This window comes from Camelus dromedarius, chromosome 5 (assembly GCF_036321535.1).
Source record: "Camelus dromedarius isolate mCamDro1 chromosome 5, mCamDro1.pat, whole genome shotgun sequence".
In the NCBI taxonomy this organism is placed as follows: Eukaryota; Metazoa; Chordata; class Mammalia; order Artiodactyla; family Camelidae; genus Camelus; species Camelus dromedarius.
Window position 1 is genome coordinate 89,112,425 of NC_087440.1, and position 23,210 is coordinate 89,135,634.

Here is a 23,210-nt window from a genome sequence, read left to right on the forward strand (position 1 = left end):
CTGCCCTTTCCACTTCCTTCATGCTGCAAGCCTGTGAGCCCCAGTAATTGAGTCTGAAAGTACCCGAAGCCGTTCACTGAGCTTCAGCTCTGATTTCTGTCTCCAGTCCCCTCGCAGCCACCCTGGGCAGCCAGGCTCTGCCAGCGTCCCGTCCCCCGGAACAGCTCTGATCCCAGAACAGCTCTGATCTCAGGTCTCCAGCTCTCAGACCCAGGGCAGCTCCCTGTCTCCTCCCAGGACGTCCAGGAGGAAAAGAACCCAAAAAGCCTCCTTCCTCTCCCACCTGCAGCCTTGAAAGTAAAACTCCCGAAGACGACGAGGGTGCTCACCCAGCTCCAAGAGCGAGGCTGCCTCTCCCCACGCCCCCCAGGGCGGGGAGCTCTGGGCTTTGGCCTATTGGGGAAGGCACTTCCCAGGAAGGTGGCAACGTCACCCCGCAGTGTTTAGGCAGCAGAGCCACCCCGAGCCCCCAAACTGTCAAACTTTGGGGTCAGAGCGGGTGGACCAAGACAGCTTGCTGAATCTCACGCTCAAGGCCTCCAGAGACACCCCAAAGACGGGCTGTGGTTTCGTTTCCGCTGGCAGGCGGATACTGAGCTGGGCGTGTGGGGTGCGTGTGTGCCACACATGTGTGTGTGTGTGTGTGTGTGTGTCCCTTCTTAGAACCCTATTGCTAATGGAAGAAATACACGGAGAAAGAGCCACTGGGCCAAGCTCAGAAAAGGCAAAGTGAGACAGGCCTGGCCCATCTAGAACCCTCCTTTCTCTGTCTCGCTGGCACGTGGACGGAGCCCCGGAGAACCAGGCCTCTGCTGCGACAGGCACGGCGGTCCGAACTACCACCCAGAGACCAGGAAGCACCAGGAAAGTGAAGCACCACGTGAAGACAAAGCAGCCTTTCCAAGTCCCAGGCCTCCAAGCCAGCCCCCCGCCGCCCCCACCCCGGGCTGCCTTGTCGGGCAAACTCGGGCCTTCGTAGACAGACGGCAAAGATGAGGGGTTCTTCCCCTCTGAGATGATTTCTGCTTTCATGAAAAGCTCCCCAAGTGTCAGGCAACCCTGGAAAATATTGCTGCCCTCACTCTTCTGAGCCGAGTAAAGTAGAGGGATTGCTAAAATGTTTGACTCATTAAAAGGAAAAATGAATGAAAGCAGCGTTTAAATGTCAGGTATCAGACTGGGGTGGATTCTGAAATGTGAAATCCCAAAGCACGTGGACACACACACACACAGAGTTAATTTTCTTTTACAACAAAACCACATTTAATTTACAAGGCTAGGCTGATAAATGCATTTAGAAGCAGTGAAATCAGGGTTCACAGATACTAACGGATATCGCTGTTAAATGGACAGGGAAGCCCTCAATCTTAAGACCACTCCCCCAGGCCTCAGCTTGGCTGAGAAGGAATTTGGGCAGAAGACAGAAATGGAAAGACATCATTAACACCGGCCCGGCCAAGCCGCCCACAGGCCCCCAGCAGCTGCAAAGGCTTAGCAGGCCTTACCTGGCCAGTGATTCCCCCACATGCTGGGCTCCCAGGGCCCCGCCTGCCCATTTCTCCTCTGACAACTGCCCCTGCACCTGCCCCACAGGAATTCCAGCCCAGGGGCGGGTCTCCTGCTGTCCCCAGAGCACGGTGTGTGCACCCTGTTGCACACACAGCACACAGACCCCGTGTTCCCCTGAACCCCGCAATGATTCAAATCCAAATCTCTACCTTTAATGGCTAAGCCACAGACCAGGAAAAACATATGCAGAATTATTGTTTCACTGATGAGGGGGAGGGGAAGGAGGGAGGGGAGGGGTGCCAGGCTCTCAAAACCGTGGGCTGCCAACGTCACAGCCACCATCCTATTTGTACGCGTGTTTACGAGAAATGTTCAGCATCCCTCCGCCGGAGCTCTGCTTTACACCTGCTTCCTACGAAGACAGAGCCTTGGCCAGGCAGCCCGTGCTTCCCAATAATCTGCAGAACGATCTTTTCCTTCTCCTCCCCATGAACATTCAGGGAGGGGCTGAGACCCCAGGCGACACCTAAACGCCACCAAAACGCACACTCGACGGAGCACAACACTTTCTGGGCTGCCATCAATTTTTAATTTATTGGATCCAAGAGAAAATAACAACCGTGGGGTGGGGGGCAGGGACGGAGGGGTGGATGGGAGAGAGAAGGAATCAATTCTCGACGGAGAGAATAATCCATGACTAGGTGATGCTTAAAGCCACAACAGGAGGTTTTATGAAGTTCTCCGCACAGAGGGAAGAAGGCAGGGCCGGCAGAGGGGTCGGAGATGAGACAGAGCCTCAGCCTAGCCAGGCACGTGTTCGGGGGAATGTCCTCACAGGGCCACAAAGGGATAGGATGCTTTCAGGTCCCAGCCCTCAGCCCCATTTGCCCACCAAATTCCTGCCACCAGCAAGCTCGGGGCTGCCGCCGGACCCAGGGAGGGCACAGCTGGGCTGGCGGCAGGTCACTCAGAGAAATGAGCCCTTTCTTCCTGGACCACCTGCCCTCCAGGGAAGAGGGCTGAGCAGACTCCAGCCTGTTCCAGGTGTCACATTGCTGGTGGCCCAGGCCCCGAGCCTCCCCAAGAGACCTTCCAAGGCCACCTCCCCGGCACCCTCAAATCAGCTGCGGGGACAGGAGTACACCAGGGCCGCCACCCCATGAAGCCTTGTCTGCTCCACGCCAAACGCAGCACATGCCTCAAAATGAAATCTTCCACATTTCTGGTATCTGGGCAGAGAGAAGGATGCCAGGGCACAATCTTATCTGTAATGTGGGTTTCCTTCCCGTGAAAATGACCTGGAGTCTGGCTGGCTGGGCCCACGAGGGAAGGCCTAGGCTTGGCCTGCATATCAGGAAGGTGGAAGACTCCTGATCTGAGGAGAGGTTTGGGGTACAGGGAGAACCCAGCCAGAAGACTCCACACTCCCCATATACACACATTGTCCTATGCACCCCCCCCCCTCAGGATACTTCTGCAAATTAAAAATAGCTCCCTGAAAAATACCCTAAGTTGCTCTACAGACTTAATCCAACCTCCCCCCACCCCCACTGCATCTACCTCCCCAGATCCCCCAAAACTGAGCTCAGGAGGCCAGGTCTCACACATTCAAAAGCAGAAAAAAGACCCAACGAACGAGGGAAGCAGCGTTCGGGCATAGCCACAGAGCCCATCCCAAACTAAAAGGTTACTAAGAAAAAAGGCAAGTCCACCATATACCAAAGACAGGAGGGACCTAGGTTTTGATAAATAAAATTGTTCTTTAAAGAAAGAAAAAAAATGTGTGGCTACAGAAATCCTTCTAAACACATTCAGAAGATTCCTCAAAACTGCAAACGCCTTAAATCTTCAGACGCAACAGGGCTCGTCATGATGCGATAGGAAAGCATTCTTTGAGGCCCAACGAAGAGATTTGTTTTATTTAATGCTGTGCTTTTTCAAAGGTGCTCAACAGAAGAAAAGAAGGACCCTCCGTACAGGACGCCGAACTACAAGCTTTTAACTGGAAGAGATTCTCTGAGGCTGACACCCAGACAGCCATGGCAAACGCTGCTTTCAGCATCTCGTCGCCAAGGTAGAAATTTAAACATGACTCCCCCCCCTTTTGTTTTAATTCTTAGCAGCGCTCCCATCTCTGAGGCCCATGTTAATCACATAACATTGGCATTCAACTTCCTTGAGTCATTTTTGCGTGTTGTTTTGGTAGAGAGCTCGCTAGAACATTCTCAAATGTATTTGTACTTCAGCAGTTCAGTGGAAGGGGGTGATAAAAAAAGTTGGGTAAAAGGGAGGGTTTTTTGGTTTGTTTTTTGTTTTTTGTTTTACTTTGAAGTTACCTAATTTTGTGTGGTCTGGGATTTCATTACAGTGAAAAAAGCGAGGGCTGGCTAATTCAACACCCAAGCAGATTATCAGCTGCCTTGGAAAAGGAAATAAAGAATGAATTTCTTGAATTTCAGCAACTGCACAAAAGACTTGCATATGTCAAAATGCCGGACGAAAGTCCCTGTGAATGTAGCACCATTAATCAAACCGCGATCTGGTGTCACTTTTGCCAGTAAAAACGATGCTGTTGCCCTCACCCCCCTCCCTGGCTCGTGCAGAAGACACACGAAGTGTGTCCCTTTGCTTTCATGTGTCTCCAAATAGCCTGCTCTCCGCACTTTTATACACGCCTGGGGAAAACTACTGCTCAAGGGAGGCGGTCAACAAGGGACGAAAACGTGGGCGGATCTCACTGACCGTTGGCTCTCTGAGAAGTGACATTTGTGGGATGGGGAGCAGTGGGTGGGGGACACCACACAGGCCCCCAGGCCCAATCCTGTGAGTAAATAAAGAGTGCTGGGAAGGACAAAGCTATCCTCAGAGCAGCCGGGTGACACAGACATTCATTCCTGGCATTCTACTGTCCCTCTCCCCATGAAAAAAATACGCCAGTGGACCTAAAGCTAACACCACCTTCAGAGAAGGATGCTAGGCAGGCATCAATAACTTGGCCGTGCAGTACAGCACACAGTCCCCCAAAAGCATTTATTTTCCTTTGTCCTCCCAGATGTGACAACAGCATTAAACCCAAAGTCCCTGCAGAGTTCCAGCTAAAGGTAGGCCCTACTCAGACCACCAGAGGGTCCTTTCTTAAACCATAAGAGATACAGCAGATAGTCCTCAAAGGTCAAGGGCCCCATCTTTGCCCTTCCCCATATATACATATTTTTTCTTCATTGTCGTATCTGTGGTCAGTGCTTAGTTACAGCTTGTAAAACTCCAAGTCCCGAGGCAAAGGATTGGGGGTTTCTAAAGTCAATTTTTTTTTAACAGTTTTCTGCAGGCCAGAGGCCACTGCCCAGCCCAAAGCTTCAAGATGACAGTGACACTTCATCCCTGAGTTGTCAAATGAGCTCGCTGCCACGATATGCTTACAACAGGCTCAATTCAAACATTAAATGAAGTAGAGAAATCATCAGATAAATTGCTGGCCTTCTGTCCTGGAGAGTGAAGGCTCTTTCTCCAGCTGATGACAGCGCTGGGCTTTTGTCTGACCTAATTTATTTCTCTTTCAGGTTAGAATAAAGCACTCCTTTCCTGTCGCTGGGTAACCTCTTCTGCACATATACTGAACTCAAGCATAAGACTCAGGGCTAACTGCGCTGTCACAGATTTCTTGAACTTGGAGAAGACGACATTATAGATCCAGAAATCCGGGGATCAAAAAGCACACACACTCCCCAGCATGAAATTACACGGTTAGGGGAGTAGTCTCATTAAAAGCCATCCATTAAGGGCACTGTTTGGGGTGAAAGGTATTGGCAACGCTGGGTCTAGCAAGCACACAGTCCTTCCAAACAAAGTTTTACATGTTATTCGAGTTGGCATTTTATATCTTTGGGGAATGGTGCTATTTCGCTTAGTACAGTGGGAACGTTACCTAATAAATGGAATTGAGAATCCAAGTGTTATAAAATCTGAGCTAAAAGGATTTCCATTCATCAAACTGTTTTAGATACATGATTCCCCAAAGCAGCGATTCTCGGCAGATCCCTGGGTCTGTGACGTGCAACACAGAAATGGACAAAATGAGGTTCACTCTTCAGAGACCTACCTCCACCCACCCACCCCCCGCCCCATCATGAATGCCTAGAGGGCCTAACAGAATTTTCAGAAAGTCATCACCACAGGCTAATCGGGGGGAAACACACCCGTTCAAAACTAACAATTGTAATTGTTTTTAAAAAAAAAATTAAAAGAAAAAGAAAAATGCCATCCCCCCACCTAGTGAGGTCTTGTAAGTCAATGCCAATAGCTTGAAAATAGATTTCTCAAACTTATATTCGCAATTTGTCCCTCTCGGATCTCCGCAGGAAAATCAATATTACAACTTCACACTTAAGACATTTTGCAGCAACGTAAACTGCTTTCACGGCTGATGGAAGCCGGTTCCCGGCCCCTCGCAGCGCCGGCTCTAAGCCATGACACGGGCGCCGAGCTCCCCCTAGCTGCCAAGTGGCGCCAGGCGCGGCTGGCTCCGCGTTACAGCCTTGCCATCCACCCAAAGCCAATTCAACCGAAAGTTTATTTTGGAAAGTACTTTATCACAACAAGCAACAGAGAATGCAAAGCGATCGAGAAAGGAGATGAAAAGGAAAAACGGAAGGCTGGTGCGAGCCGTGTTCTAAGCCCAAAGCCGGTGCCAAAGGCTCGCTTCTGATAAAGGCGCTAGAGAGACTGGTGCGCTCGCTCGGCAGTCAGAAACTGATCTCTGGGAACTGTTTTGCGTGTTTCCATCTCACCTGAGACAGAATGATCATTACTATCCAATGCACCAAAAGTTGGCCTTCTCTTGGGTCAGTGAGACCCATCTAGCCCTGCACAGCGGCCACAAAGCATCACACCCAAGCATCTGACCTCAGCCTCCCTCCATGTTTCTAAGGCCGGCCTCACCAAAGCAACTGCAGTCACTCCAGCACTTGAGACATGACTCGTTTTCTGTTACGAAATATTTTGAAGGCCAGACAAAAAATCACCAAGGCCAAAGCACAGGCAGAGAGCGACCTCCCACCCTCAAGAAAAAAAAAATGCATCTATACATCACATTCTGGGAGGGAAAGACTACCCTTTAAAAATATTAGGGGTTGTTAAAATAGGCTCATGACTGTTTTCTCTCAGGTGTGAATTACAAATGAATAACATCAGCCTGGCATAACACCTTGCATGAACACATTTTGATTCTCCCTTGGAATCAGAGCAGCTGACTTATATCACACTTCTAATGATATGGGGTTCCCTTCTGTGCAGAAGTGATACAAACTTCACTTCCCCCCACCAACTACCAAAAAAAAAAAAGAGGGGCCTAGGTCTTATGAAATGTATCGGAGACCCAATTTTGCAAGACACACAGGCCACCGGAGATACACTCTACCCTGGGGAGTTCAGAGCATTGTGAGCACAGTGGCCTTCAAAACCGGCAGCAACAGCAAAACCTAATTTAAGAGGCAACGATGGAATTAACACAGTTAGCCCAACTTCCGCGTCAAATCCTGGGTCTCGAGTCGTTTTGCAAAATCATGAATGCATGCGGAAAATTACTAATCTTCCAAGAAAGCCTGTCGCTGGGTTGTTGAAAAATCACCTTCATTGGGGTTGTGTAATCTACCACGGACTTCTTATTTTCTTGGGAATGCCTCAGAGCTCCTGCATGGTCTGGAGTTCATCTGCCTCTCCACTCACCCCGCAGCTCGCAGCCCTTTTCCCTCTGCCTGGTCAGTCACTGTCCCTCATCCTCCTCTCCTCACTATTGTCACTGGGTTGTTTTGTGTTTGTTTTTATTAATAGCTGTGTCTGTCCTCCGATTTTAAAAGCCATATCCATCTGGGTCAAACATTTTGAAACAAACCAGAAGCCCAGGTTTTCATCTCCAGCTGTCTCCCATACTCTCTTTTATACCTCGCTCCTCTTCTCGCTGGCCCTGTCTGTACATTTAACTAGCTCTTTCTGGAGCCCTTCTCTGACTGTCCCCCTCCCCCTGCAAGATTCTCAATGCTGTTTGTGTGCTCTTCGTGTTTCTCAGACCATCAGTTATCCTCAGTTGCATCATCTCTAAGGAACCTAAGGCCAGTGGGCTGCCACCTAAACTGAAAATGTACCACGTTTTAGGTGGTTTCTTTCACATTTAAAATCCAAAATGTGCATCCCAGGTCAGGGCTCTGACAGCACCCATGTAGCTGGCCAGGAGCGCCGAGAGCACCCTAAAGCTACGACTCCTGCATCACTGTGGAGAGGCACTTACAGAGGCCAGACAGCCTAAACTGCATCCAATTCTCTCCTTTCCCCTGCCTGCACTCCCACCTCCCGAGTGACACAGGACAGACAGAAAAGCCAGCTGCCTTGGGATAATAAATAGCCTTGTCTGAAAACTGGTTGGACCACTCTCCCTCCTTAACCCCCTGCACATGCCCTGGGCTCCATGTGCCCCTGAAAGGCAGGCGGGATATCCTTTGCCCCCTGCTCTCCTCCCACCTCTTCTTCCCTGCCACTGCTCCAGTGTCAGCCGGCTTTCCCCAGTCCCGCTCTGAGCGAGGCTGAGAGACGGGGAACAAATGAAAGACGGAAGGAGGTTGCACCGGGCACCCCTCACGCCCCACGCCCAGCTGCCACCCGTCCTTCTGGCCGGGGCTTCCTCCTGAGGTCCCAGGAATGCCAGAGGAGGAGACAGCAAAAGCAAAGCAAACCTACCTGCTTCTTTCCCCCTTTACACACAACTGCAAACGCTCCTGTATCCTTCGCTGCAGCCAGCTTGCCAATGCACCCCCAACAACTCCCCCTTCCTGGACCTCCCCCCAAGTTTCCCCTCCTCAAAAATAACCCTTGCAGTTATACAGAGCCAAAGTGGGGCCAATTGCCTCCTGAAGAAATTAGGCATCTGCAAGTGGAGACATTCTAACAGCCACTCCACCATCTAAAGAGGGGTGGAGGGAGATAAAATAAGCGACTGCAACCGGCTTGGTAAAGGACGAAATGTCAACTGGCGAAAAGGACCTTGATCAAACCAGACTCAAATCTGGTTGCAAAACATTTTGTTTTAAATGCAACCAGCGAGTCTTCTTTGATGTTACAATGGTGAAAAATACAAGAGAAGTCCTCTTCCCTCCCTTCAAAAAGGCATCCTTCTCCCAACGCAAGCCCACTTTAATATCTATTCCCCTCCCCAAAAAATAATAAATCCACAAATTCTTACTAATGGATCTGCTGTAACAAAGGAGAAATGGCAGCAGCAAATGCTCCGAGCAGATGGCTCCTATGCTGGGTTTACAGGGGAGGGGAGAACCCCTTTTATATATTTATTTATTTATTTAAATTTTTTAAAATATAATATAAATATTCGGCTCTCGGCTGCCCCGCAGCCAGTCCTCGGCGGCGTTTGGGCGCGCTGCCCTCTCCAGCTCCGCGCCGGCAGCCCGGCCCCAACCTGATGAGGTGCTCGAGGATTGCAGGAACACAACCTGCCCGCGGTTTCGAGGGCACCCAGAGGATGTTTTATTTCTATTGCAATTAAAAAAAAAAAAAGGGAACGGCGACCCAGGCAGCACGAGAGAAAGGACCGCGGGGAAAGGTTTGCGCGCCGCGAAGCAGCGGCCCCGCGGGCTGCGGCGGGCGGGGAGCGCCGCGAGCCGACCTTCCCGGAGCAACTGTGCAGGCACCCGGGCGAACTCCCCAGCAAACCCCCATACCTGGCCCGCTCCCGCACGCTTCTTCCCTTTTCTAAATAAACCCAACTGGGGCGCAGGAAGCTGCTGCGTCTCTGCCCCACTGCCTGACTTCGCCCGCCTCGCCACTTGCTTGAAATCCACACGATTTCAGCCGGTGGATTTCCACTGCGACCTGCCTTGTTTATTTAGATCGGGAAGATGAAAGATCTGAGATAGCAAGATGGGTAAGAGAATGATAGGTCTCTCTCCTTTTTTCCTTTTTTCTTTCCTTCTTTCCTTTTTTCTCCCTACTATTTTACAAGCACATCCCTCTCTTCCCACTTCTAGCTGACAACCCTTTTTTTTCCCTGTGGCGGGGATTTTTTACCAGCCCCCAATACCCCCACCCTTCTTTTTGGAGTTGGGGAAAAGAAGACAAGATCATCCCAGAAGACAGGCGGAGGTGGGGAAATGGGGGGTGGGGGTGCAGGAGCCCAGCAAACAGCCGCGCAGCTGGATTCTTTTGCAAATAGCAAGAGGAGGGGAGAGAAAGGCGGCTGAGGAATCCTAGGGCCGGCGTGGCCGGCGCCCTGCCCGGCTGGGAGCCGCGACCGGGGAACTCGGAGCCGGTGGCCGTCCCTGGCCCTGCGTCTCCCCAGGCCTGAGCGCACCCCGCTCTCCGCCCGCGCCGTCAGAGCGGACCCACGCGCTCGCCAACTTTTCCCCACTTCCCGGCTCCCCCCTCCCCCTCCGCTCCCCCAGCCCCCTCCCCCTCCTCTCCAAACCCCGCCACCAGCGCCGCCGCCGCCACACACGCCGCTCGGAGGGGCGAGCGTCCAGCCGGGCTCCGCGAGCACACACACACCTCCTCCAGCCTGCGCGCCCCCTCCTCGGCCTGGAGCCCGCTCCGCAGGCCCCCGACCCCGAGGCGCGTCTGACTGCGCAGCGCCCCGACTCCCCGGGCTGCAAAGAAACTTTCCTATGGCCCCCCCCGCCCCCACCACCAGGCTCTAGGCCGACGCCGCTGCCTCTGAAAGCCAGTGGGCCGCCCCAGCGGCTGGCCGGGCTGCACCCGGCTCGGTGTCCCCAGTCCCGGGTGCCCGGAGCCCCATCCTCCGGCCCCTCGCCCGCACGCCGCAGACACTTACGGGTGATGAGCTCCCTCTGGGACAAGTGCTGCGGGTTGCCCTGTTTGCGGCGGGACATTGCCCCGGCATCTATTCTGGCATCGCCCGGAGAGCTGCACTGATGGGGGGAGCCAGGGGAGGGGGTCCGAGCCGCCGCCGCTGCCGCCGCCGCGCCGCTACCGCCGCCGCCGCCGCCGCGCCTCCTCTGCCCGGGTTGGTGTTTTGTTTTTTTTTCCCCCCTTCCTCTCTTGCCCTTTCTTGCTCCTCTTCTTCTTCTTTATTTTGCTGTTTCTTCTATGCTGTTTTTTGTTTTGTTTGCCAAAAGAAAAAGAGAAGAAAAAAAAAAGGAAAACCTCTCGATCTAAAATAGAAGAAAGGCAAAAAAAAAAAAATCTGCTGTTGCTTGCCGCGGACTGGTTGGTTTCTTTAAAAATATATTCTTTTGAAGGAAAAAAAATCGCTTACACTTCTTCAAACTGTTTGGCCTCCTGGACCTCCCAATGTCTTCTTGAACTTAAACCGGATTTTGCACCGGCTCCTGACACTTTTCTTTCAGGGTCTGGTAGGTGGAAAGCGCACTTCTACCAGGAGGGGGGAAGGGGGGGGTGCAAACAAATAGAAAAGAAGAAAAAGAAAAGAAAAAAAGCAAAGAAAACTTGGGGACTTGTCTCGTACCCCCTCACCCCGCCCCCTCAAAAAACCCAAAGCAATGTAAAACTGCCCCGGTTCGGTTGTTTCTGGGTTTTCTGCGGGCTGCCTGGTTTTTTTCTCGGAGACTGACCCTTCCGAGGCTCTGGGGGGCTCCAGGAGCGGCTCTTTCCCAGTTCACCTGGCGGGCTGGCGCCGGCCGGAGAGGCTGCCGGGTCCCCGCGAGCGCTCCCCAGCGCTCCCCTGGCGCCGCGGGCCCAGGGGGAGCTGGGCTGAGGGGCAGCCTGCCCAGTGCGCCTGGGTCGGTGCGGGCGCGGACTGGGAGCTATAGATTGCAACGTGAAGATGGCGGAGTCCGGGTTCTCTGGGAGCTCTCGGTCTCTCTATGGCTGGGGCTGCCTCTGTACAATGGGATAAAATTCAAGTTCAAGTGCGGACGTGACGTTTAATCTGCACTAGAGACAAAAAGACCCAGAGAGTCGGAGCACTGGGGGCGACTAGCGGTGGCTTTTTAACATTGTACCCTGTAAGAGAACAAGAAAGCGCACACACACATACAGACACACTCGCGCGCGCGCACACACACACAGTCACACATATATACACACACACTCGCCCGTGCGCACACCCGCAGTCCAGGCCGGCCACACGTGCAGCGTTTTTGTGCGCTCCTCTTCTCCCCGCGCACTGGCAGCGCAAAATGGGAGGGAGGCGGGAAGGGAGGACGCTGGGCAGGGTATTTTTAAATAAAAGAAAATCCTCTCCATCCCTCCTCCCCTCCAGGGAGCAGGACCCCCTGATAAGGGGGCGGAGTACGGTGTACTTGGAAGTAAGTTGAATCAACGCTAGTCCCCACCCACTCATCCGAAAGCTCTTTCGGACTTGGGTGGGGGGGTGCTGTGAAAGAGGGTTGGGGTCGACACGGGGATTGGGGGAGATGGTCAATTGCTTCATCTCCTTTGAAAAGTAGCTCGGTGGTTTTTACGTTTGTTTTATTGAGGGGTTTGGGTTAAACTTCCAGAAAGTGTCTCCATATTAATCCTGATATTACCAACTCTGGGAGAGCAAAGTGGACAAAATAAAAGATACCAAAAGGAGGGAATTAGCACATATGGGGGAGGGGAACCGTAAGACCTTGTTGGAGTCCCTTTCCGGAAGGAATGTTCTCCCGAATCTTTGCGCCCCCTCTACCTCACCCCTATAATTCCTCGGGGTCAAACGCGGGCGCCACCCCCAACGCCCAGGTCTGCGGGAAGCGTGGGGGTGAGGGGCCAGGGGTGCTCCATGTGGGGGAGGTTCTTGGACGTGCTGACCAGAAGTAAGTGTGGCTGGATCTTCGAACACACTTTTGAGGCCCCCTAGTTCCCTCCCACCCCCTGACAATTACTACAACCTGGAAGTAACGCACCCCCACCCCCACCACGCCACGGGCTCCTCAGCCCAGGACAGGACTTGAAATCGCCCGTCAGACTGGGAAGGACGCAGCTGCCTTGTCAGCCGTTTGATCTCCAGCCGGCGAGGACAAGAGGAGTTGTGGGGGCCTGTTCGTGGCCCGGGGACAAGGCCAGGCCGCAGGCCGCGTGGACATCCCTCCCTCCACCTCCCCGTCCCTCCTCAGGCCGCGGCTAACTCCATCTATTCCGTGACTTGACCTTCCAACTGGGCGCGCCACGCGGCCGGCCCCCTCTCCCTTCCCAGGGCTTCCTGGGTCTGGGCCGGAGGCGGCCAGGGCGGGTCGGGGCCTGGCTCAGGGCTGGGCTTCTCAGGCGAGCCCAGCTGCACCCACCCCACCCCGCCCCCAGGCCGGGCTCTGGCGGCCTCACCGGAGCGAAGGCTGGGCCATGACGCCTCCGGGCGCGCCGCCTCCCTCGGGCCCTTTTCCTGGGGGGCGGTGTTCGCCCCCAAGGTCTTGGGTGGGGCGACGGCACCAAAAACTTAACAGTTCAGCGCCCATTAGCGAGGACAGAAAGAGCTCCCTGCCCGAGCCACCACCGCCCCCGCCAAAAATTAATAAAATGTGCCCTAGCATGCAGTTTTGCGGACCCGGCTGCAGGGTCGGCGGACGAGCGGGTGGAGACTGGGCGGAGGGGGCAGTGTGAGGGCGAAGGGGGGCGGGAGGGGAGCGAGTTGGCACTACTTCCCCACCTGGGACTGCACACTGCTGCCCACCACCCATCACTCATACTCCACCTCCACGTGGTCCAAAGTCTAGAAGCACCTCCCTCTCCTCCCATCCAGCCCCACCACGAAAATCTTTCCAGGAAAGTGGCCTAAGTTTAAAAAAAAAAAATGCCCACACACGCATTTAATAAACTTCTTAAGAAAACCATAAACCGGCCATCCCAACTCGCCCACATTCTTAAATTTGGGAGAGGAGTAAGCTCTCTTTCTGAGGACTGACAGTGTGAAGTCCAGAGAGGGTTAGCGTTTTGCCCAAGGTCACACAGCGTATGGGGGCAGATCTAGACTCAAATCTCCGCGGCTTGCCTGCAGCCCCGCGCTGCCGGCTCTCCGGCGCCCGAAATCCCAACACGAGACCCTCACCCTCTGGGGGTTGATTACAAGTACGGGGGACCCGGTCTGTGGGCATGGTGAACAGGACAGCCCCCTCCAAGAAAAGGGGGGTGTCCCTCCGCGGACTGCGCAAGGCGCTCCGGGACCCCGGCCGCAGCTGCCAACTCCTGCGCGCCTGGGCGGCGGAGTCCGAGGAGGGGGCACCCCCGCCCCAACCCCAGCAGGAAGTAGCGGGCAGGGGGCGGCGCGGGCTGCGACTGACCCGGGGAGCACTTCCTCATTGGCCCCGCGCTGCCCCGACGGCGGGAAGAGGGACGCGCAGGCGGGCCGGCGCAGGGCTGGACACGCCGCCGCCCGCCGGCGCGCTCCACCTCGCGGCGACCGGGGAGAGGCTGCCCTGCCCCTGCCCCTGCCCAGCCTTGCGCTGGCCCCTTCGCCCTCCTCCTCCAACTCCTCCTCTCGGGAGAGGCGGCCGGGCGCAGGCAGCGAGCGATCCCAGCTGCCGCTCCAGTCTCCTTTTTTTCCCTCTGCCCGTCTGGCACGGCATCATTAGCGCTGAAAGCTGTTAATGTCTGGTCTCACAGCTCCCCCTTTAGTCTTGCTGTGCTCCCTGTCTCGCGTTCCAAGCCAGATCAATAGCCGCCTCTCCACCGACCTTGACCTCTCCCTCGACCCCGCCTGGCTTCGGCAGCTGGCCCACACTAATGTTTCCCCACTCTCCTGATGCCCAGACCACAGGCAGGTGTGGCGGGACGGGGATGGCGGAGCTCGGGCCACAGCCCTGTCCCTGCCCGCTCCTCAGGACCCCTGGCAGGCAGGGAGTCCAGAACCCTTCTGAGACGTTACTGCACACTCACGCGCGCGCGCACACACAACACACACACACACACACACACACACACACACACACACACACACACACACACACACACATTCTTCTCTCTCTCTCCTTGAGCTATCAAGCCTTTGTTTAGCATAAAAGTCACTCCCATCCCCAAAGGAGGAGGGGTGCAGGTGCTTAACATATGAAAATACAAAAGGGAAAAGTTTAAGTACAAATACCGTAATTTGTATCGTATTGGTAAAACAATACTTCAGACTCATTTCTCCAGCCCCTGCTGCAGGCCTACTGTGTGCTCAGCCCAGAGCAGGGGCTTTGTGCCTACTGGAGTCAGAAACAAATGCCACATTTTCTGCACTATCTTGGAAAGAAAAAAAAAGATGTGAAAAAGCTTTTTGAAGTCACAAATATTTCCCTGCTCTTTTCTAGCTTCACAGTGCATTCTAGCAGATAATCCCCTATATTTTCAGTCTCTTTAAATTTTATTGAGAAAGAGTTCAGAAATCGTAAATAATTTTATCAGATCAGAGTGCATTTTTATGAATTTTGTGTGGGGTTCTGGATTCCCTGTGTGTGCTACAGGGGACACGCCATACTGTGGGGGCAGATTAAACAGACACGTGACCCCCACCCCACACCAGGTTTCTTGTTTAAAAACCTTTGAACAGTTCTCAGTGCTTAACTCTTAGCTGAGGGGGGACTCTGTTCAAGATTCTGCAATGCTATCTTTGCCTTCCAAGCTGTGATGTTTCATATCATGTCTTTACAAAAATTTGGAAAGAATCAAGATGAGGAGAAATGGGGCTCTCAATATTTCTGCAGAAAGAAAATCGATGTTTCATTTGTTTTTTTTTTTTAAACAGGGATCCACCATCTAAAATACAGTCAAATAACTTTGTAGCAATATAAAAACTCAACTACACGTCTACCAAATTACCCTGGGCTTCAGTTCTGGTGCTTAAAAAAAAAAAATCCAGGCAAAGAGAAGGCAAATCTTTTCATATTCACAGGTGGAGGGCAAACTCGGAAGTAAATTGTGTCTGCTGATTCCTATGCCTTGGTGTCTATGTTAAACGCTATTGACTGTGAAGATGAGGATAAATAAAATGCATCGATCTCATCGGGAGATTGACTTGCTTTAACTTTCGAGGAAACCACAATGAAAGTACTAAGCAAATCATATTTATGTCCATATTGATAAGGCTCCCAAGATGGCCTTTATCTCCTTCCTTACTGTTCCAGAATCTCTAGGAGCTATCAAACCCAGAAGCCTAAAAAGGCAGAAGAGGCATTTTAAGCTTCCTGGCATATCTTCTAGAATTCTTTTATGACATTTCTGAAAATTACAGCAAATTTCTGGGAGCCATAAGCTCTCAATTAAGGCTTCGCTCCATTTGGAGGAATTTTTTGCATTGTCACCTTATAGCAGAGGCAGGACCACAAAACTGGCCTTCCAGCAAGTGTTAGGTTGATTCTTTCCATGTACTGAATTTAGCAAGATTGCTTTTGTTAAAACATGACATCATTTGCGCCTTATTTGTGTCTGCAGTCATACTTGGACTTGGTAGATTTCTGAGTGCTGCTTAGCTACCCAAAGCCTGCAAGCTCTAGGAAATCTAAGAGGCTTTCCTGCCTGTCTTTATAGCTGCAGCCTGCAAGGGGTTAAACCAAAGTCACTGTTCCTGATTCATGTATTATTTTCCTTAAAAAATACTTACCCAGCTCTCCGTATATGAAAAAGACTCACACCCACATTGAATGTTCCTAGCTCTGTCCCTGTCATCAGAAATGATATTGAATGGCTCAGTACTAGGGGATCTGGAACTATTTCTACAGCTTTCTCACCTCATTTGGAATTTTCTTGCCTTGCTAATTTTAATTCTTTAGTTGAGTCATCAATTCAAATTTGGTAGGGATTGGCATCACCCAGTCGGTTGACTTGGGAGAAATACTGTTCACAAAGATGATCAGACTCCACCAAATCCCACCCTCCATGTACACGAGATCAGAGTGGCTATGAGAGTGAGTGAGTGTATGGGGGGGTGTACAAAAAGGGTCTCGCCACTGCTTTCTGTCTTGCCACACCACGTCTCCAAATTGTGTATCTGAAAATGCCAAACACACACACCTCCAGTAGCTTGAATTCAGTGGCTATCAATCTTCTCTATTTAGAGTACAGACGAGGAAGCGAAAGCAAGTTAAAATGGTTCATTTGGGGAAAAAACTGGGACTCAGAAGGGAATTTTCAGTTCCAACACTGGCTGTCAGCGGCTGTCTTCAGAAATGGACTACAAGGAGGTGTCTGGTGATAGGAAATGGGGAGGGGCTGGGGATGGAGGCAATAATGATCACCTTCCTAACAAGAGTTTTATGAGGCTGTGAGGATTAATTAGTTTGTATCCTTAAGCAGTTTGAGAAAGAGGAAGTTGCAGTAAATGCTAAGCTGGAGTTGTAGACGTGTCTGACTCAGTGGTGAGCTCTGCTCCCACCTCCAGCACCCCGCGCCCCCCCCACCAAGTCACAGCCTTGAACACTCCTGCCTGTGCTGTGATGCTGTGCAAGGGAAGTGGTGGAAAGGGAAGTGAGGGGGAAGCACTCACTTAGGGAAGAACAGAAGAGAGGCATGAGTCAGGCTAGCATCCCTCGGAAAGGCAAAGGCACCGCTAATGAGGATGCTGTAGGGGAGCGCTTACCAAAAAATAACACTAAAAACCAGCCAACACCTTGTTTCAGATACGCCTTCAAGAGCTGGAAAAGACAAGGGGATATGGGAGATCTCATCTGTTGTCTTGTAGTTTTAGAAACAGCCACGTATGCTTTCGAGTGAATTCAACAAAGGTAGTTTGTATCCTAGAAAACATTTAAGGGCCGTTCCCTCTATTGAATAGAGAAAGGTTAAGGTTGCAAGCTGACAAATAAACAAGCGTCTACCATGCAAAATTGGGATTGCAGGCACGTTACTGGAGATGGAATAATATATCTACAGTACGTGAAAGTTATAAAAGTTCTTCCATTGTGTGCATCTGAAAACAGTGCATCTGCTTAAAGATACGCAATTTACAAGGCTGAACTTACAAGGCAGACAATTTGCTACAACAAAAGATAATTAATGCTGCCCAGGGAAAACTGAGACACTGGATTGCTGTGTATTCTGGTATTAGTTTAAACTGGGTCCCTTAAAAGAGAAAAAAAAAAAGATTTCAGTGTGATTTTGAGCCTTTGGGATCATTGAAATAACAATGGCTTCTAAAATATGGATGTGACTATAACATTTCCCGTTTGAACTTGCAACAAAGCCCCTCTGCTTCTCTCTCTCTCCCCGCGAGATGTCCTGAAGTGGAACACTGCACGGGAGCAAAGACACCCATCTCTGACCTGTCTCTGATGGTCTACCACCTACACAGGGCAGATTCATGGTTGATACACTAACATCTGAATTTGGATCTCTGGATTCCAACGCATGGATTCATCAGCTGTTGGGATTTAGCACAGGCATCTGCAGTTTCATTATTTGTATCTGCTTAACAGGAACAATTAGAGAACTGAAGAGTGAGGACGCCCGTTTGGGGACCGTTTCGGTATTGTACCCAGACCACACATTCCGGCTGGGAAAGAACACGGTAATGTATAAAGCATTAGTGGATTTAACACTCTGCGTCGTGTTTGGGGAATCGAATTGTTGATGTTTCTGGCAAGAACTCATACTCCAGTTGAAATCTATCAAACACCTTAATTAGCTCCGGGTACCGAAAAGCGCCCAACCCAGAGGCAAGCTGGAAAGCAGTAGAAAGGAAAGGCAGGAAACTGTGCAGAGGTGGCCCAGGCCTCCCCGAGGTCCCCCAGGGCCCTGTGGCATCAGTTTCAGGACCAGGATGCACAAGCCACGGTGCAAAGTCAGACAAACCCCGACTCACCAAGGCAGCCACGGGGGACGAGACAGAGGATGTTTGGATGGTTTGATGGGTGGCAGCTAACAGGATGGGAAGAGGCCACAGTGACACGAAGCCGTTGCCGACGGTAACTGAAGTCTTTTCCTCAGCCAACCGTTCCACCTGGACCTCAGCACAAATTATTGTTTGCAATTACCACCTGTGTATTCCTTCCCATGCAACTTATTGATGTAAAATTACAGCTACACCAGTATAAGTAAGTTATGCTGCAGTTGTAAAATGGAAGAAATTTTGTTGTAGCAATTATGTTCAGCAAGATGACAAAATAAATTTCCAGAGCTGTGCCTGCAGTAACCTGGGGAATTTAAACCTCATAATTTCCATTCATTTCAGATAATTTGGAGTAATTTCTATATGTAATAACTTTGTAATGAAAAACACAGTGGTACTGAAGTGATTTCGCGCCGTGTTTTTTTTTCTCCTATGGTATACATGGCACAAAATAAATGATAAAAATAATATTTCCTTTTTATATGTGTGTGTGTTGAGTAATTCCTTCGGCAAAAAAAATCATAAACTAATACTCAGACTAAATCTCTGTCCACAAAATGAAAAATAAATTGAGTTAAAGAAAGTGAAAAAGTATGAAAGGCTTTGGATGTTTTATTGTGACTTTATTGAATTGTCTTATTCCCAGGTTACTTCTGATCTCTAAGGGTTACACTTCCCAAGTAAGGGGTGAATGCAGACCAACCCCCAGACTCCCAGCAGAGGGCTGCAGGGCACCCCCCCCCTTCCAAAACTAGAATATCCAGGCCAAGGGGCAAATTCTCCCCCAGAAACCGAGGAAAGGCAGCCTCCTCCTGAGGTCATCCAGGCTGTTCAGAGTTGCTGCTCCACCATCAAGGTCTTTAACAGCAACTTTCTCTGCAACTGGGAACAACTTATTAGGCTGAGCGTTGGTCAAGTAGGTCCTCCTTTAATTAAGGACAAGATGAGGTGGCGAGGTTCCCCGGTGGCCCAGGCCCTGCCTGACCTCTGACGGTGACACCCGCCATGGATGTACACAGCCCCCAAACGCCCGCATAACCCAGCGGAAGCTCCCACTGCGCTGTGAGAGGTGAGAGGATTACAGCAGCTGCTTTAGCTCCCAGCGCCGTGCAATTAGCCTCCGCCCCGCCACAGCGCCCATCAAGGGTTTCCTCCAAATGAAACAGGGAGGCTGGGTCCGGATGAGTCATCTACCCCCTAAACCCTGCCTGCCAGTGGGGGAGGGCCAGGCCTGTTGTCAGTCTCCTCCCCGCCAGCCCAGAGGGCTGCCTGTGGCTTCCAGCAAGAGTTTCTTCCCCTGCCCTGCACCAGCCTGCCACTGCGGCCAGGGGCGCAGACCAGGATCTCAGGCTGCGGACAAGGCACCCACCACTGGGTGGTCCAGAGAGGGGGAGAGGGCCTTTACTGCTCAGCTCTGTGACCTCCCTCATCAGATGGGGCACCTGTGGGCTTATGGGCTAGGCAGAGATGAGTGGGCCTATAGGAAGTGCCAGCCCATCTCTGGCATGTGGTGGTCACTTCCTAAGCATTGCCGTGACTCATCCTTCCAACATTACACGTGGATGGGTGCCTGCCAGGTTCCTCCCACAGACAAACCTGAACCTGCCACAGACACCCTGCTCCAAGGACCAGGCGAGGGGAAGCAGACGGAGTTATGGGACTATAGTAGTTGTAACACAGCCCACCGAAGGTACTCCTGGCCATGTGTCCTGAGTGCCATGGGAGCAGAGGAGTAGGGATAGAGGTCCACAATTCTTCCCAGACCCTCAAGGCCTGCCGGGTCAGAGAGACGCAGGGGGGTTATCTTACCTAATCCTGGAAAGAGAAGGACCTTCATCCCCAGGAAGCCCAAGGCCAGTCAAGAAAAGGCATGCCCGAATCACCTCCAGGGTTGTCTCTAGGGACAACCACGCCACCAGTTTCCATCCAGACTTGATTTCCAGCCGTCCTGCAAGGCAGCAGTGGGCAGCCGCAGGCCCCACTGGGTGTGAAGCTAGAACAGCAGAGCAAAGTGGGCGCAGGACCGGGACCCAGGAAGAAAGAGAAAATTTAACGAGAAACAAGGATGAGGTTAGCAGAGGGGATTATTCTCCTCTACTGGGGACAGCAAAATCCAGGAAAATATGACCATGGCTCTCAAACCACATCATCCAGGTGGGGAGAAATGGGAGGAAGGAGCAAAAGGTAAACAGGATCTGGAGACATCAAGTCTCAGAAAGGACTGAACACAAGAAAGTTCGGCTTACACTGCAGCCAGAGTGGGTGGGGACGATCAGAAGGGTCTGCTGGTTAAATTTTAGAACAGACGGCTAATGTCGGTGCAGACAGTTACAGGGTGCGCAGCCTGTTCTCTGCCCTGACTTGAGTTTGTCCTTCCAGCAACCTTGTGGGCGATGCACGGGGTGGGGCACAAGCATCTTGATGACAGCTATGAGAGGCACAGGGGTTCCATCCCCACTCTGCCCGCTGTTTACAGGGAGACCTCAGACGAGCTTCTCTTCTCAGCATCCAGGTCCTCCCACGTTACGTTTAAGATTCTTCTGGGGAGTAATAATCTATTTGCAAGCCCCCAGTACGGGGCCGTGCACACAGTAGGAATTAGCAAATTATAGCTATTATTATCATGGGGGCCTCAGGCTGAGGTCAAGAGGAGATTGGCATCCTACCCCATCTATGGAAGCACTGCAGCGTTTCACTGCAGGAGTAAAAAGAGTGCTTCTCCCTGCGTTTTATTCAGAAACAAATGGAACGAAGGCTGATGGAGCACCTACTATGTGCCACGGACCAGGCTAACCTCTAGGAAGACCTGGAGGAAGAGGTCATAGTCCTTATTCACAAATAGTTTATAGCACATCACTGAGCTCCTCAAAGTGGACAGCGGAGTCTGTGTTCTCTCCTTGGCCCGTGGCAGGCACATAGCAGGTCATCAATGCATGAGACAGTTGGACCTCAATACGAGACCTAATACAACTGCATGGGGGCCCTGAAAAAGCTGTGCCCACAGAACAAAGGCGGAGAAGACACCACCACGCCCCCCCACCACTGGGAGTTCGAGGGCGTCATCTTGGAAGTGGGCACCAGAGGCTCCCTGTTCATTTCCTTCTCTTGATCTCCAAATTCCCCACAGTTGGCATTTTCGGCTTTTATCATCTGTCACAAGAAATTAACAATTACAGGTTGTGACAGCTGTCCTTTGTGTGGGGGGAGAGGGGAGATAACAGACCACCTATGAAAAAAAGACTGAAAGGAGATACAGAAATGACTGCCGCTATTGTGTTAGGGTGATGGAAATAGAGAGGCTTTTAAAAGAACTGAATTTTCCAAACTTTCTAAAATGTCATGAAAGACTTGCCATACATTTTTTTAGAGTTTTGTAGGAGAATCACCGGCGCAGCCACTGGGCTCTGAAGAGCTCTGCGGGGCCGTCTGGTCTGGAGAAGCAGGGGCAGGAGGACACTGTCCTGGCAGAGGACCATCCTGGGGGCAGAAGTGACTGCAGCGAAGTTGGACGGGACTCTTTTTAAGAAGCTGAGTTGTTTTTTTTCCCTTCTTTCCCTTCTGTTTAGGGGCCTTCATCACGTGGAACTGCACACCGGGCAAGATTCTCTGAAGTCCAAAGGGGCAGGTTTTAAATGGCCCCTCTCCCCACTGGCTGGGACGCCGAGGAGCTGGCGTTCTTCCCTTCCCACCGAGCCATGGAAGTCAGCATCTCCGCATCAGCACCAGGAAGCTGCCTGGCTGGGCTGAGGGCTGGATGCGTGCTAAGTGTGGGGTACTTTTAGACACTCACAATGAAGGATGTCCTCTGGAAGCTTCCCCCTCCTTCCCACCTTCTGTCATCCGGGGAGATAATTCATTTATGCAGCTTTCACGGAAGACTGACATTTTCGACTTTTTTAGCAGAATAAATTTATAAGGTAAATTAGGGGGTGGGAGCCCTAGTGTCCTAGGCAGATTCAAACTGGTAATTACAGAGGGCCTAATTATGTATTCACCACGGAGCCTTCTGGAACTGGGAAGGCTACGGGGTGACTCCACTCTTCCTGCAGAGGACATTCTCCCCTGGAAACTTCACAACCAGCCTTTGAGATGCTTTTGCTTCCAGCCCTGAGCCGTCGCGGGGAAGTTTTCTTGTCAGCGGTACCTGTGCCCTGGCATCTGCAGAGAAAATCCCAACCCTAGTCAGGGCGCCCAGATCCCCTAGCAGTTGTGAGGTCAAGTATTTTTCAGATCAGTGGGGGCCTGACTTGGATAAAATTAAAGTCTTTTTTTAAGGCAGTTTTTTTTTTTTTAAATCTTGCTTGGCCACATCTTCCCCAAATTCCTCCTAGAGTTCCAGATGTCCATCTACAGCCTATGGTATCAAAATGAACCTTGTCACAGCCATCTCCTAGCTTGGCTGGGGGCTCCTTGGGATCTGAAACTGTATCTTTGACTTCTCTGTCTCATCAGAACTCAGCTAAGGGTCTGGCCTCTCTACAGCAGTTGAATGAATGAATGAATGGCTGGCCAAAGTGCACAATGACCCTCAGAAGGAAAGGACCCTGGGCCTCAGCGAAGTGGAGAACTGGATGAACACCCGCATCACAGTGCACCGCGATGTCTGGAGAGCTCTGTGCATCTTAAATGCAGGGCCCTCCTCCCTGCAGCCATTTCCAGTGTCCTCTCTGCCCCTCAGTGTCTGATCATTCACTTGGTCAATATGGGCTGTGCTCTATCGTGGGTTGAACTGTGTCCCCCCAGAATATGCTGAAATCCTAACCCCTGTAGCTGTGACTGGAACCTTCTTTGGAAAGAGTCTTTGTAGATAACACTAGTGAAGGTGACCTTATCCTGGATTGGGGTGAGCCCTGAACCCAGTATGACTTGAGTCCTCATAAGAAAAAGAGAGGACGCCCAAAGAGAAACAGAGAGGAAGGCCATAGGTCCACAGAGACAAAACTCAGCC

General features: G+C 51.6%; 1 protein-coding gene across 5 annotated transcripts in view; it reads right to left on the bottom strand.

Annotated features, from left to right (window-relative positions):
- Positions 1–11,360, bottom strand: part of BCL11B (BCL11 transcription factor B) — a 94,683-nt gene extending 83,323 nt beyond the window's left edge. For all 5 annotated transcript variants that reach the window (XM_064486236.1, XM_064486235.1, XM_064486233.1 and 2 more), the window contains exon 1: positions 10,340–11,360. In XM_064486236.1, coding sequence (XP_064342306.1) covers positions 10,340–10,397 — 58 coding nt within the window. In that variant the 5' untranslated portion in view covers positions 10,398–11,360. The remainder of the gene's footprint in view (positions 1–10,339) is intronic.
- Between the last annotated feature and the right edge of the window lie 11,850 nt (positions 11,361–23,210).